At 41.0% G+C, this 15,376-nt stretch overlaps 2 protein-coding genes across 2 annotated transcripts; both read left to right on the top strand.

The window, feature by feature from the left end:
• On the top strand, nucleotides 1-2,136 carry LOC116217991 (hatching enzyme 1.2-like). The gene is made up of 8 exons (XM_042702789.1): nucleotides 1-69; nucleotides 166-252; nucleotides 356-437; nucleotides 545-685; nucleotides 778-895; nucleotides 1,293-1,471; nucleotides 1,599-1,680; nucleotides 1,805-2,136. The coding sequence occupies exons 1-8, from the start codon at nucleotides 1-3 to the stop codon at nucleotides 1,992-1,994; spliced, it is 948 nt and encodes a 315-aa protein (XP_042558723.1). The 3' UTR covers nucleotides 1,995-2,136.
• Nucleotides 2,137-13,587: 11,451 nt separating this feature from the next.
• LOC122133831 (hatching enzyme 1.2-like) lies at nucleotides 13,588-15,376 on the top strand. Its single transcript, XM_042710766.1, has 5 exons — nucleotides 13,588-13,866; nucleotides 13,959-14,076; nucleotides 14,474-14,652; nucleotides 14,780-14,861; nucleotides 14,986-15,376. The coding sequence occupies exons 1-5, from the start codon at nucleotides 13,707-13,709 to the stop codon at nucleotides 15,173-15,175; spliced, it is 729 nt and encodes a 242-aa protein (XP_042566700.1). The 5' UTR covers nucleotides 13,588-13,706; the 3' UTR covers nucleotides 15,176-15,376.

Genomic DNA, 15,376 nt, shown 5'->3' with positions numbered 1-15,376 from the left:
ATGGACCTCAGAGCCTCCATCTCCCTTCTTGTGCTGCTGCTTGGCCGGTCCATGGCTCTGCCTGTCATGGTAAGAATGCCTGAGATATTCAGAACTCTATCTTTAAATACTAATTGTTTGTTTGTACCGTTTCATCTTCACCTTTTGGATTTGATCTGTCTCTAGGAGGACGGTGATGAAAATGAGATTTTCTTTGAGGAGCCTGACAGTGTGGACATGACTGTAACGGGACCGAGCGGTCTCATCGTGCGGGTGGGTCTGACCAAAACCCAGAGGCAGAGTCGTTTTAAAGAGCTTTATATTTAATTAAAGCTGGACATTTCATTTGAACATTTTGGTTTTTATTTTTTCTCAGGAGGACGGTGATGAGAATGAGATTCTCATAGAGGAGTCTGACAGTGTGGACATAACTACACAGATTCTGGCAACCAATAATGGTCTGTTTCTCATTATTCAAACTATTTAACTGCTTTATTTAAATGATCGTTGGCATAAACTTACAGTGTCACTAGAATAACTTCAAAAATGACATTTCATCTTTCAGCTTCCAGTGAGCTTTTAATGGAAGGAGATCTTGTTGTGCCAAGAACCAGGAATGCTCTGGCTTGCTGGAACAACAACTGCTTATGGAAGAAGTCTTCTAATGGGAAAGTTGAGGTCCCCTACACAGTCAACTCTCAGTTTTGTAAGTATTTGTTGTATTTTTTAATATGCAATATATATATTTCAAAGCACCCCCATTGAGCAATGGTGATTAATGTTTGTTGTGCTTTTCAGCATCCGCTGCTAAGAGGAAAATTCAAAATGCCATGGCAACCTTCAACAGAAAAACCTGTGTTCAGTTTGTTGCTCGCTCGACTCAGAGGGACTACATCAGCATTGAGAACAGAGATGGGTGAGTTTGTCGACTGTAGAGTGTTGAAAATGTCTACGTCCACATACACCTGCTTCCTGGAGCATAGCTTTTCTCTCTTTAATGTAAATCCCACACTAATTATCCTGCTGGTAACACTTTATGTAAAGATCCAATGTAATGACACCAGTGAAGACCACTACTAAATGAATACCAGTTTGGCATTACCTGCAGAATTACTACTAAATATTCATTAATGCTGATTAGTGTGTGACTGACTGGTAATTAGTAACATAATGTCATTAAACACATCCTGGTTGTAAAGCATAATTCTGTGAACAAATGAAAGCAAACTTACAGTAATTAATACATACACTAATATAAGTTAATGACACCCTGTTGTAACTGTTGCTGTCATTGTTCCGCCCATCTTTCTCAGGTGCTTCTCCAGCCTTGGGAGGACAGGAGGCAAACAGGTGGTCTCCCTCCAAAAGAACGGTTGTGTTTACCACGGCATCATCCAGCATGAACTCAACCATGCTCTGGGCTTCTACCATGAGCAAACCAGGAGTGACAGAGACCAGTATGTGAAAATCAACTGGAATTACATCAACCCACGTAAGCCATATTACTTATGCTTAATTCTCTCTCAGAACAATTCAAATGAACACCGACTATATCTAAAATAATTCTTCATGAGAGATAGTCATGTTTTTAAAGCTCTTGTTTGTCTGTCTTTTGGCAGGAATGACTCACAACTTCAAGAAACAACGCACCAACAACCTGAACACTCCATATGACTACTCTTCTGTGATGCATTATGGGAGGTAAGAAAATGGGACCCACTGAATAAAACGTATTCATCAAGAGCTGTTTTACCTGTTTACATTACTAAATATAAATATGTTTTATAAAACTTTTACAAATCACTGTTCAAATTTCCTTCTGTAGAACTGCTTTCACAGTCCAGAATGGAAGGGAGACAATCACTCCAATTCCAAACCGAAGTGTGAAAATTGGACAGAGACAGGGACTGTCCACCACTGACATCCTGAGGATCAACAAACTCTATGGATGCTGTGAGTATGACCTCCTGCATCCTATGGTGAAACATCGTATATCTTTGAGATTGCTGAAATGATGAGTACTGCAATCCAATTCTGACAATCTTCTCCTCTTCCAAACAGAACCAAACCCAAACTGATGCTGTCCCAGTCTGGAACCACCACATCACGTCTTGATCACAGAACACAATGTGACAGATGAATATGTACTGTAGATGTCTTGTGAGCATCACTACTGTCATATTGATATTACTGGAAAATAAAATGACTGAAAATAACTCATTGTCTTGTTGTTGCTCTACTTTTTTTATGCAATATGGCAAAATAATCTATTTCTAGAATCAGAAACATATCCTCTCAGTATCCTTCTTGTAAAGAACAGCCGCACAACAGTTCACATTAACACATATGAGCCAAAATGTCAACAAGTTATGGAACTAAGAGAGCAAGTGTGTATATGTGGGCCCAGTTCAGATTTTCTGCGGGCAGAGTCATACAAATTCTAAACGGAGCCCCAGTGGGGTCTCTGTGGAATCGTCCACAAGGGCTCATCCATGGAAATCCCACACAGGTCCATTGTGGATTGGGCCATGATGGGCCCTCAGGATCATTTGCCAATGTGGCCCAGTATAGGTCGACAATGAGCTATCTGTGCTGTGGGTTTGCCCATGTTCGCTTCTGTGGGTCGACTATAGGACATGGGACCCTCATGAGAGCTAACTTACAGAGCTTCCATATGGGTTCAGTGGGGTTTTGCCCATGATGGGCTCTCCGTAGCATCTTTAACATGGGAACAGGAATTGGCGCAGAGTGTGGGCACAATATGGGAAGCGTCCAGTAGACTATGCCCTTACGAGACAGGGCAGTTTTTTTTCTTCTAAAACTAGCATGCTAACTGGCTAACAGCCAACAGACTTGCCTTGCAAACACCATCAGGAGTGCTAAAACTGATCAAAGTTATAAAACGCTTTAAACTGTTGCATTTGGCAAATATTTATATACGTTTAAAAAACCCTGTAAAAACCCTCAACTATGACAATAAATTGGCATTAAACTGACAATTTGAAATACCATGCAAATGTTTGTCTGAAGCAAACATCATGATAGTGTTTATGTTTATTTTTCTACTATAAATAATACAAATAATAAAAAACTCTTCCTTCATGTGATCTATATGGAGAGGAAGTATGGTTCTATGGTGGTGCAGTGGGCTAAAACACAGTAGTGCTCCACAAAACACAGGATTTCATTAGAATTACAGAAATCAGAGTGCACAATATTCACTGTCTAGCTCACATAGGACAATGAATTCATCATGTCATCCACTTTCACAATGAAAATATGCATCATTGACCTTTTCTCATTGGTACTTAAAATACATTACACATAAAAGATGATATACGAATATGAAAATAATATATAAAATCAAATATTTTTAAAAGACTTTTTCACATACTGTAACACATTTGTGTGATATGAATTTAGTCAACAATGCCACTGAATAGGTTAGAAGACCTACAGATACTGCACTCTAATTGTAAGCAATCTTACATGAACAAGTTTATTCCAAATGCCAGGGCATGACTGATAGTTGAAAGAAAGTTACATTGAAGATTTGATTTCACACTTTTCCAGAACCTTGGAAAAAGTTCCACAATTTTCACAAATCGTTTGAAAAGACCTTTATTAGGAGGGTCATTTAATTCTGTCTCATGCCGTGTGTGCTTACCTTAGTCTGCGTACTACCTCTTATTGTTATAAGACATTGCCCTCATTTAAGGGTCTGAAATAATTTCATCAGAAGAGATGGTTAAGTCTAATCTTGTTGATTGGTACGGTTCCATTTCCTGAGTACAGTTAGTCTGCAATATTAATCTCTTAAACTAATGCAGCATGGCTTTGTGTGTCTTTGACTACCAAGGCACACCTTACTTTGAAACTTCTCTCAAAATGTAGAGATTTTAAGAGATGATGAGGACAAATAAACAGAATAGTATGCCTTAGTGCAGTGGTTGGATTTTGTCAGGGAATTATTTCACCCTTTGTATAAGGACTGTATTTAAACCTCAGTTATTAAGACACACACAACCAAGAATAAAATCAAGTAACAGACATTTACTCTGGCCCAGAGGAGAGTAGTGGTTTCAGAACGCTGTCCCCACATACACTGCCCCTTGAGTAACTTGCCTGACCATTTATTAAGAAAATCTCACAGAACAAAGACAATGACACACCCATGGCTGTGTCCTCCCGTGCCTGGTTCCAAAACACAAGAATGTTTACCTAAGACCCCCAAAAACCCTGACTATTGGTTTTAGAACAATAAATCAGTCTTAACCTAAACATTTCATGACAGTCTGAATTCCAAGCTTCTCTTCCCACAGTTTCAAACTTCCTTTCACAGAACAATGGAAAGAGCTTAGTCCTCCATTTAACTAACTAACTAATATCAACTAAAACACATCATGATAATAATTAAAAAGAAACATTTCTTTCACATTTCCCTCCTGTTTATCATGAAAACAATACTAGTATAGACATCAACCTTATACATTTCCTTCGGTTTTCTGCATAGGCATCATTACACTAAAGAATCATTTTCCTGATGAGACAGCAGAGCATCAAATTCCTGTGACAACATTACATTCTGCACAGACTTACGTACTACACTAGAAATGAGAACTTTAATACATGTAGAAATACACATCATAAAAATACAAAAAGTATAAAGATTGCAACAATTGGTAACAGTCCTTTCAGCACAATTTGCCACCACGCACCCGAAGTAAACCAAGCAAAAGGATTCCACCACGGAACATCCACCACTTTATCACTTGATATAGCATCACGAACAGCCTTCATTTGCTGTAAGGCTTCAGAAACAGAAATGCTCTTTACCAGGTCTGGAATCCACGTACAACAAGAATCATTCAACAACACACAAACCCCCCCACTAGATGCAGTAAGCAGGTCTAAGACTAATCTATTCTGAAGTACCATTAACCTAATTTGCGAAACTTCATCATTAAGGCCTTCCATGCTGACTAAGGTTGCATTAACGAACAATCCTAACCTATAGTTAAGCGTTTCCATTCTTAACATTAGTTTACCTACTCCCAACCACGGAAACAGAGACAAAGTTACCTTGGTTCCTTTAGTCCAAATTTTTTGGTCATTCGGTACGTCCATCCCCCACACACTGTCGTGCTCCTTAACAGCAAATCTCTTCTTACGAGATAACTCTGGCTGTGCACTAACAACATAAGTATGGTCCGTGACCTGTGCGGGGGCGCATACGCCACCCCAGTGTGGAGGGAGATGACTGTACAACCGACTACCACATACCCACAGCACCTCTCTCAATGTAGGAGTACCCTTGCCAGAGGGGCAGTACTTGCCATTCCAACTCCAACATAAGGAACGGTCTCCCCATGGACATGGCACAGTAGGGACCCAGTAAGTGACGTGACCTGAGGAAGAGGTCACTGTAGTAGTAGGGATGACAGTTGTATTACACTGTTTCTTTCTCAGAGAGCCTACTTTCATTTGTTCCATTACTAGCAAACATATTGGAAATATGGAGTCGACTGTCACATAAGGTGACAGCAAGGGTGTAGCATTTTGTATTTCTTCTAGGGGGTGTGTATCGCTGCATGAATCCTGCGACCTGGTACCATTTCGATATTGAAAATTGAGCCTTGTATATCCAGCTTTCTGGGGAAGACTTCCAACTAACACAGATAGTGGCTTGTTTAGAAAGTGGTCTAGCTTCAAGTCTAGGGTGAGAGGAGGAAGTTGGCATTAAGGAACATATATAGCAATTGGTCTTATTAAGTCTCTTCGCTTGCAAAGATGCATATCTATACCATGAATTAGTAGAATACAGATGAGTAACGTTCCCCATGGCTTCATGTTCCCCATATGAAATCCACCTCTTATGGATTCTCTCAATTAAATTTGTAGGGGACCACAGACCCAACATTACCCCTGTAGCAATCATTAATAGTAACAGCTTAAACATTGTTTTAAATGTATACAGAAAAACAATAAACACAAATAAACAAGAAAAACAAAAAACACAGATACAAAAAACAGGAACAAAAAAAACAGATACACCTCTACTATGTTGAGCAGAATCTCTAACCCTCACGGCACTCCCTGGAGGTTAGGTGACGTTCAGACGACCAAGATTTATACACTTAGCCCCCCGCTAGCGCCACAAAACGCTACTCAACGCTAGTGGTGGATCCTGGTAATGCTCTGAGTTTGCAGTGTGACAGATGAATCCAGGTGGAGCGTTCAGCGATCTTAACGGCAGTGGGGGTAGACAGTAGCACCTGGTACGGTCCTTCCCATCTATCATCAGACCAAGTCTTTCTTTTGATGACTTTGATGAACACCCAGTCTCCCACCTTCACCTGTCCTTGTACCTGTGGAGACACAGAAAAAACTGGAACAGTATTTGGTTCTTTGCATTCTCTAGTCAGTAAAGTTTTTTTCATATAATCTGCTAGTGTGGGAATGTCATCTGGGTTGGCTCTTACAGTTGGAGTGAGATCTGGTATTCTGTATGGCCTGCCATAAAGTATTTCAAAAGGTGATAAGAGTTGACCCTGAGCAGGGGTAATGTGCATGCTTAAAGATACTAAATCTAAACAATCAGGCCATTGTCTACCTGTTTCTGCCATAGCCTTTCGAAGTTTAGATTTTACCGTACCATTCGTTCTTTCCACAAGACCAGCACTCTGGGGGTGGTATGCACAATGCCTTTTCAAATCAATTTTTAATTGTTGTCCAACTCTGTCCAACACATCATTCACAAAATGTGAACCATTGTCTGACCTTATGATTTGTGGTACACCAAAAGTTGGTATTATTCTTTACATAATGCTTTTGCCACTGTGAGTGCGTCGGGTGTTGAACTAGGGAATACCTCTACCCATCTGGAAAACACATCAATTATAACCAAACAATACTCCAGCCCTCTGGCTTTGCTCAATTGGATATAATCCATGTGTATTACCTGAAAAGGATAGTCAGGCTTGGGGAAAACTCCCCTCTTAGGCCTGAGGTTCCCTTGTGAATTATGCCGAATACATATCTCACATTGCAAACAAAAATTTTTTGAATAGGTTATGAATCCATATGTGGTATAGTGCTTATGTACTAAGCTAACCATTCCCCCAGTTGATACGTGAGTATCACCATGACTCAAAATCGCTGCCCATTTATACAAAGATCGCGGCAAGATGGGTTTTTTATCTGGACTGATATATACCTCATCTTTCAAAGTCGCCCCGTGTTTTATCCAATTCTCCTGTTCCCCTTTGGGTGCTTGTTGTTGCATGTTAATCAAAAAGTCATCCTCTGTGTCTTGTGTCAGATACAGACCAGCTGCCTGCTTGGCAGCCTTGTCTGCTAAAGCATTTCCTTTTGAAATGTCATCAGTTTATTTGTGTGTGCTTCGCATTTGCATATCGCTAATTTACTAGGCAATTGTATTGCTTCAAGTAGCTCTTGCAACAACTTCTTGTGTTTAACTTCCTTTCCTGTAGAAGTTAAATAACCTCTCCTTTTCCAATGCGCACAGAAAATGTGTGAAGCAGCAAAAGCATATTGGCTGTCTGTGTATACAGTCATTTCCTGACCTTTGTATAACTGACATGCCCTGGTTAATGCAATTATTTCTGCTGCTTGTGCAGATAAGTTAGAAGGTAATTTCTTTGCTTCCACTATGTCAGTAAGGCTAGTGACTGCATAAGCTACTAAATTCCTCCCCCTCACATCCTTGCCTGCAGAGCCGTCAACGTAAATCACACATCCCCCCAGTAGGGGGGTGTCCTGCAGATCCGTTCTAGGTTTCAAATTCTTTTGAGTCTCTTCCTGACATATGTGTGGTATGCCGTCAATAGGTATTGGCAATAATGTGGATGGATTCAGTGTATTACACCTTTCCAATGTTATGTGTGGGTTGTGAGAGAAGAAGAGTCATGCATGATAAGTGGCGTGCAGGAGAAAGGAAAGTCATGTTAGTCTGTAGTAAAAGCATTGACACTGCATGCGGTACTTTTACGACGAGTTCATGAAACAACACAATTTCTGCTGACGCCTGTACGGCTAATGCCGCTGCGAGCACTGCTTGGACACATGTTGGTGTCGCACGAGCTACCGGATCGAGCTGGGTTGAATAAAAAGCAATCGGTCTCATTTTACACCCCCAAACCTGAAGCAAAACAGATGTCATGAACCCATGTCTGGAATCAACCATGAGAACGAAAGGTTTCGCATAATTAGGAAGAGCCAGTACTGTCGAGCTGGCTATTTTTTCTTTTGTTAATTGAAACGCTTCTGAACCCTCTTTAGTCCACGTAACCTTATCGTGGGGCGCCATTGGTTCAGAGAAAATCATATTATGCAAAGGCCTTACTAATACTGCATAATTGGGTACCCATTGTCGACAATAATTACACAATCCTAAAAATGACATCATCTGTTTTTTAGTCATAGGTTTCGGAGCTTCCAATATAGCTTTCTTCCTTTCAGTATTTACCGTTCTTCCATCTCCGGAAAGAGTGTGACCAAGATATCTTACGTTTGTTGTCCAAAGTTGCAATTTATTTTTGCTGACTTTATTTCCTGTTTTTGCCAAATAATGTAACAGAGATAAAGTATCTATTTTGCACTGTTCTTGTGTTTTAGAAGATACTAATATATCGTCCACATAAGACAAGACTTGACTACCTTGTGGTGGTTGAAAATCAGCTAAACAATTTCTTATGGCATCCGCAAATATTGTAGGTGACTCGCAATATCCCTGAGCTAACCGGTTAAACGTGTATCTTTTGCCCTTAAAAGTGAACGCAAACCAAAACTGACTTGCTTCGTCTACTGGTATTGACCAAAATGCATTACTTAGATCGATTACAGTAAAATATTTTGCTTCGGGGTCCAATTGGTTTAATAGTGTGTGTGGATCTGGCACATTAGGTGCTCGTGCCACTACGGCTTCGTTGACTTGTCTTAAATCCTGCACCACTCTCCAACCAGTGGATGGCGATGCTTTCTTCACTGGGAAAATAGGCGTATTACAAGGTGAATCAACACATGCTCGAATAATCTTGGCTTTTAACAACTCTTGTATGACTGGCTCGATGCCTGCCTGGGCATCTGGTTTCAGCGGGTATTGTTTTTACGCGAGGATAGTATTCCGTTTTTCCTTTAATTTTTACGGGCTCAACACCAATCATTTTACCCACATCCGCTGGATGCTTTGACCAAAGTTTATCAGTAATTTCACTTAATGCCGCCTCTTCCTCAGAAGTTAACAACATCTCTCATTTAGTTTCATTCGGATCACTCATTCTTGTCTCTGGAGTCGTTATTACCACGAAATTCAACATTTTCTTCCACCAGCCGGTGCTTGGACTATATTGAGAATAACCCATGTCTTTCCAGTCGCACGCTCTGTTAATTTCCCATATATGCTCTTTGTTATCTTGCCATTTCTCGTCGGGAGCTTTAGACAACAGTATGTTTGGGGTCAATGCGCGCACCAGACTCTCAGCCTGCGGTGATAGAGTTACAGTGCACAGACACGCATTTTCCCTCCAACAGAGTGCAGTGATTACAATTTTTTGTGGGCCTAGTTTATGGACTGCTTCGTCATATTGAGGGTCGGGGCCAGGTCTCCCGTCATTTGAGCAACATAAAGTGACCTGTATGTCATTTTTGTGTGTAAAATCTGACTCAGGAGACACTACCTTTTTCGCTTCATTTAACAAGGCGCTCGCTGTTTTACACGGAGACTTATCTGGCACATTTAGCCCCCAATAGTAGAAAGGCACGCCCCTCCCTTCCACAATTAAAATATCAGTATTGTTGCATCGTCGAGCTTGCATTCCGCCCTGTTTTGTGGGGTAAATTGCTAAGCCTAATTTAGTCATAACGTCACGTCCGAGTAAATTAAATGGACACGAGGGTGAAACTATCACGGGTGCTTTCACGGATTCTCCTGTTATTGGATTCTTTATCCAAATAGGTTTAGTGAGAGCTTGCCTCTGCGTGTGTCCATTTGCGGAACGTACCAGAACGAAATCACCTGATTTGTCAATAAATTCTCCATTCATTATCGCAGTCCTACACGCTCCTGAATCGCAGAGAAAGTGTACCGGTTTACCGTCAACTAACAGAGTAATTTCGGGTTTTCCACTAGTAGACAAGCAGATGTCTTCCAAATCTAAAAATTCATCGCATGTAATCTCATCTCCTTCATCTGTTTGTTTATTACTGTGGGTTTCTGTGGCTAGTCATGACTCTTCCTTATTAGGACAATCTCTCGCCCAATGTCCCTTTACTCCACAAGAATAACACTTATCCCTGTCCTCTCTCTCGTCTTCTTCTTCCTCTTCTCTGTCTCTATTCTTTCGAGGTGTATTTTTTTCTTTTCTCCAATCTTGACTTTTTCCTCTGCTTTGTTCTCGACCTCTGCCTTTCCCTCTGCTCTTTCCTCTACCTCTCCCCCTCCCCCTCTGACTGCCTCCCATCACTGTCTGAACTGCAGCGACGAAGACTTCGGCAGTTTTCTGCTCATCTCTAAGTTTTTTCTTAGCCTGAGTTACTTTTTCTGCATGTCTTGCCTGAGTCATGAAAGCTGGGAGGGTAGATGTGGGAAGTTCAACAAAATTTCTATTAAGCCATTCTCTGACCTCAGCCCTGAAACCCCCCAATAATGCTTGTTTCAAATGCGCATTAAATATCGCAATTTCGGCTGGGTTGGCATCCCCTAATCCACTATAGTTCCTAAAGGCATGCTCAAACCTTTCTCTGAACTCATAGACTGTTTCGGCGTCTTTTTGTTTTGTTTCTCCTAATTTAGTGTAATTAGGCTGAGCCGCAAACGTCGCACGAATTCTTTGTTGCAACGCATTAACCTGAGCGTTTAGCTCCGGGCTTCCAGCTGCGTGCGGACCCGCCCCTTGGGGACCGACCTGAAAATCATTTTTCACACGCGCCCAGTCAACCTTCATCTTGGATCGGTAGATCCACTCAACCTCTCTCCCATCTAATTTATACATATCCCGTAAGGCCTCCATGCCTTGGAGAAAATCAGTTAATCTTTCTTTGTGTTCCGGGACACTTTTTACCGCATCATCAACTTCTTTTTGGTTCCAAGGACGATAAACTAGCATTGTTCTAGGATTATCTGGTCCTATGTCATCGGCAGGAGCAAAAGCAGGATTGGGGAGTTCAATCATCGGGAATTGATGGGCCTCTAGCCCATTTGGTATCTCTGATTGGACATATAGTTCTCCCGCATCCATGTGATAATCACGAAATTTAATGGGAGTACGGCGTATGCGTTGTGGATGGTCATAAGGTGGTGGGGTTCCTGGCAACGGTGGATACAATGGAGCACATGATGAGTTTCTGCGAGCTGGAGTTAACGGATTTTCTGGTAGTGGAGAGGCTGGCGACGCTGGTGGCCTTTGAACGACTACTTGTTGCTGCTGTTCTAGTACTGGTGCCTGTACGAATCTAGACTTACTGATTACTACAGTATCGTCTTCTTTCGATAGAGCAGATAGTACTAATTGCTCTTTTCGTCGTTTAATACCATCAAGTCTTTCTCTCGCCTCCGTTAACCAGACGCCAGCACATGCAAGCTCGTCTTTGTGATGCGTTTTTAACGTTCTCTTTCCCCGGTGATGTTTATTTATGTCTTTGCATAATTTATCACAGTCGTCTACTACTAGTTTCCCACTGAAACTATGTTTTTTAATCCAACGATCTACATACTTCGTGTGGCTATTAGTATGTTTCTTCTCTATGTACTTCCTATCTCCAGTACTGCCTTGCGATTTTGACGCATTTTTACCCATAATTATGGTGAGTTTTTTTGAATTAAGCAAAATACTTCTCTTGAGTCTATGAAAAATACCCGGAGGCCGAGCTTCTAGATTGATAAATCAATCCGGACCTCCCCGGGAGTTTGTGCTCTCAGATAGTTTCCAAAGTTTTAATTTTGCTTAATTTCTTACTCCAGGCACTCTCTCATTCACTCAGGTGTACACCTATTCACACTCCCCAATCCCAGATTAGGGTAGAAATATTTCTGTGAGGTCCCAGACCTCAAGAGATCCCAGATCTCTGTATAGCTATTTGTCTGAATATTAAGTAACCCCCGGCTACTCACTTATTATTCTTGTTGTGCGTCTCATCTGGATCTGGATCTCGAGAAGGCAGATGTTCCCGGGGGCAGAAGTCCTTCAGCCGGCCCAACGACGAATTCAACGCGAAGGGACTTTTCCTATCCACTATTGGGCAGGGCGATGCATCGACGTACGGCTTCCGTGTTTCTGCTCCCGGTCGATCTTGTCCTTTCTTGAGATCCGGCTCGAAGGACCAAACTGTCAGGGAATTATTTCACCCTTTGTATAAGGACTGTATTTAAACCTCAGTTATTAAGACACACACAACCAAGAATAAAATCAAGTAACAGACATTTACTCTGGCCCAGAGGAGAGTAGTGGTTTCAGAACGCTGTCCCCACATACACTGCCCCTTGAGTAACTTGCCTGACCATTTATTAAGAAAATCTCACAGAACAAAGACAATGACACACCCATGGCTGTGTCCTCCCGTGCCTGGTTCCAAAACACAAGAATGTTTACCTAAGACCCCCAAAAACCCTGACTATTGGTTTTAGAACAATAAATCAGTCTTAACCTAAACATTTCATGACAGTCTGAATTCCAAGCTTCTCTTCCCACAGTTTCAAACTTCCTTTCACAGAACAATGGAAAGAGCTTAGTCCTCCATTTAACTAAATAACTAATATCAACTAAAACACATCATGATAATAATTAAAAAGAAACATTTCTTTCACAGATTTCTGAGGACATCTTTGTGAGTATTTCAAATTTGAAAAGATGTAAGAATTTTTCTGCTGATATGATCTGGTAATAATATCTAATTATTCTTTATAGGCTGCCCTTGCAGGTCTTCAAACAACACCTTTCAGTTAAGGCTATGCTTCAAGATGTCACTACTATCAGAGGCTAACGCCATCTTAGAAGGTGATCAAAACAAATAAACTCACCATCATGTCTTTGTTCAGTTGTTGAATTTCTGGGAGAGGTGGTGGTGTCCTCCCATAAGAGCTTCCATTAGACACCTGACCCTGACAGCCGGCCTAAATCCCCCTGCAGACACACCTGCGGAGGCCTGTATAAAAGCTCAGGTGAGATGGGTCTCACACACCGAGCCCCAGTGAAGGAGCCGTCCACAGCATCTCCACACACTAAAGCAACATGGACCTCAGAGCCTCCATCTCCCTTCTTGTGCTGCTGCTTGGCCTGTCCATGGCTCTGCCTGTCATGGTAAGAATGCCTGAGATATTCAGAACTCTATCTTTAAATACTAATCGTTTGTTTGTACCGTTTCATCTTCACCTTTTTTATTTGATCTGTCTCTAGGAGGACGGTGATGAAAATGAGATTGTCTTTGAGGAGCCTGAGGTGGGTCTGACCAAAACCCAGAGGCAGAGTCGTTTTAAAGAGCTTTATATTTAATTAAAGCTGGACATTTTATTTGAACATTTTGGTTTTTATTTTTTCTCAGGAGGACGGTGATGAAAATGAGATTCTCATAGAGGAGTCTGACAGTGTGGACATAACTACACAGATTCTGGCAACCAATAATGGTCTGTTTCTCATTATTCAAACTATTTAACTGCTTCATTTAAATGATCGTTGGCATACATTTACAGTGTCACTAGAATAACTTCAAAAATGACATTTCATCTTTCAGCTTCCAGTGAGCTTTTAATGGAAGGAGATCTTGTTGTGCCAAGAACCAGGAATGCTCTGGCTTGCTGGAACAACAACTGCTTATGGAAGAAGTCTTCTAATGGGAAAGTTGAGGTCCCCTACACAGTCAACTCTCAGTTTTGTAAGTATTTGTTGAATTTTTTAATATGCAATATATATATTTCAAAGCACCCCCATTGAGCAATGGTGCTTAATGTTTGTTGTGCTTTTCAGCATCCGCTGCTAAGAGGAAAATTCAAAATGCCATGGCAACCTTCAACAGAAAAACCTGTGTTCAGTTTGTTGCTCGCTCGACTCAGAGGGACTACATCAGCATTGAGAACAGAGATGGGTGAGTTTGTCGACTGTAGAGTGTTGAAAATGTCTACGTCCACATACACCTGCTTCCTGGAGCATAGCTTTTCTCTCTTAAATGTAAATCCCACACTAATTATCCTGCTGGTAACACTTTATGTAAAGATCCAATGTAATGACACCAGTGAAGACCACTACTAAATGAATACCAGTTTGGCATTACCTGCAGAATTACTACTAAATATTCATTAATGCTGATTAGTGTGTGACTGACTGGTAATTAGTAACATAATGTCATTAAACACATCCTGGTTGTAAAGCATAATTCTGTGAACAAATGAAAGCAAACTTACAGTAATTAATACATACACTAATATAAGTTAATGACACCCTGTTGTAACTGTTGCTGTCATTGTTCCGCCCATCTTTCTCAGGTGCTTCTCCAGCCTTGGGAGGACAGGAGGCAAACAGGTGGTCTCCCTCCAAAAGAACGGTTGTGTTTACCACGGCATCATCCAGCATGAACTCAACCATGCTCTGGGCTTCTACCATGAGCAAACCAGGAGTGACAGAGACCAGTATGTGAAAATCAACTGGAATTACATCAACCCACGTAAGCCATATTACTTATGCTTAATTCTCTCTCAGAACAATTCAAATGAACACCGACTATATCTAAAATAATTCTTCATGAGAGATAGTCATGTTTTTAAAGCTCTTGTTTGTCTGTCTTTTGGCAGGAATGACTCACAACTTCAAGAAACAACGCACCAACAACCTGAACACTCCATATGACTACTCTTCTGTGATGCATTATGGGAGGTAAGAAAATGGGACCCACTGAATAAAACGTATTCATCAAGAGCTGTTTTACCTGTTTACATTACTAAATATAAATATGTTTTATAAAACTTTTACAAATCACTGTTCAAATTTCCTTCTGTAGAACTGCTTTCACAGTCCAGAATGGAAGGGAGACAATCACTCCAATTCCAAACCGAAGTGTGAAAATTGGACAGAGACAGGGACTGTCCACCACTGACATCCTGAGGATCAACAAACTCTATGGATGCTGTGAGTATGACCTCCTGCATCCTATGGTGAAACATCGTATATCTTTGAGATTGCTGAAATGATGAGTACTGCAATCCAATTCTGACAATCTTCTCCTCTTCCAAACAGAACCAAACCCAAACTGATGCTGTCCCAGTCTGGAACCACCACATCACGTCTTGATCACAGAACACAATGTGACAGATGAATATGTACTGTAGATGTCTTGTGAGCATCACTACTGTCATATTGATATTACTGGAAAATAAAATGACTGAAAATAA

The sequence above is a fragment of the Clupea harengus genome, chromosome 20 (assembly GCF_900700415.2).
Source record: "Clupea harengus chromosome 20, Ch_v2.0.2, whole genome shotgun sequence".
NCBI lineage: Eukaryota > Metazoa > Chordata > Actinopteri > Clupeiformes > Clupeidae > Clupea > Clupea harengus.
The sequence above is the reverse complement of the archived record's forward strand: the minus strand, read 5'-3'. Positions and strand labels throughout refer to the sequence as shown.

Coding starts and splice junctions, on each gene's coding strand:
- LOC122133831 (XM_042710766.1), top strand. CDS start 13,707: ATGACATTTCATCTTTCAGCTTCCAGTGAGCTTTTAATGGAAGGAGAT. Junction 13,867..13,958: donor CACAGTCAACTCTCAGTTTT/GTAAGTATTTGT, acceptor TGTGCTTTTCAG/CATCCGCTGCTAAGAGGAAA. Junction 14,077..14,473: donor AGCATTGAGAACAGAGATGG/GTGAGTTTGTCG, acceptor CATCTTTCTCAG/GTGCTTCTCCAGCCTTGGGA.
- LOC116217991 (XM_042702789.1), top strand. CDS start 1: ATGGACCTCAGAGCCTCCATCTCCCTTCTTGTGCTGCTGCTTGGCCGG. Junction 438..544: donor GATTCTGGCAACCAATAATG/GTCTGTTTCTCA, acceptor TTCATCTTTCAG/CTTCCAGTGAGCTTTTAATG. Junction 686..777: donor CACAGTCAACTCTCAGTTTT/GTAAGTATTTGT, acceptor TGTGCTTTTCAG/CATCCGCTGCTAAGAGGAAA.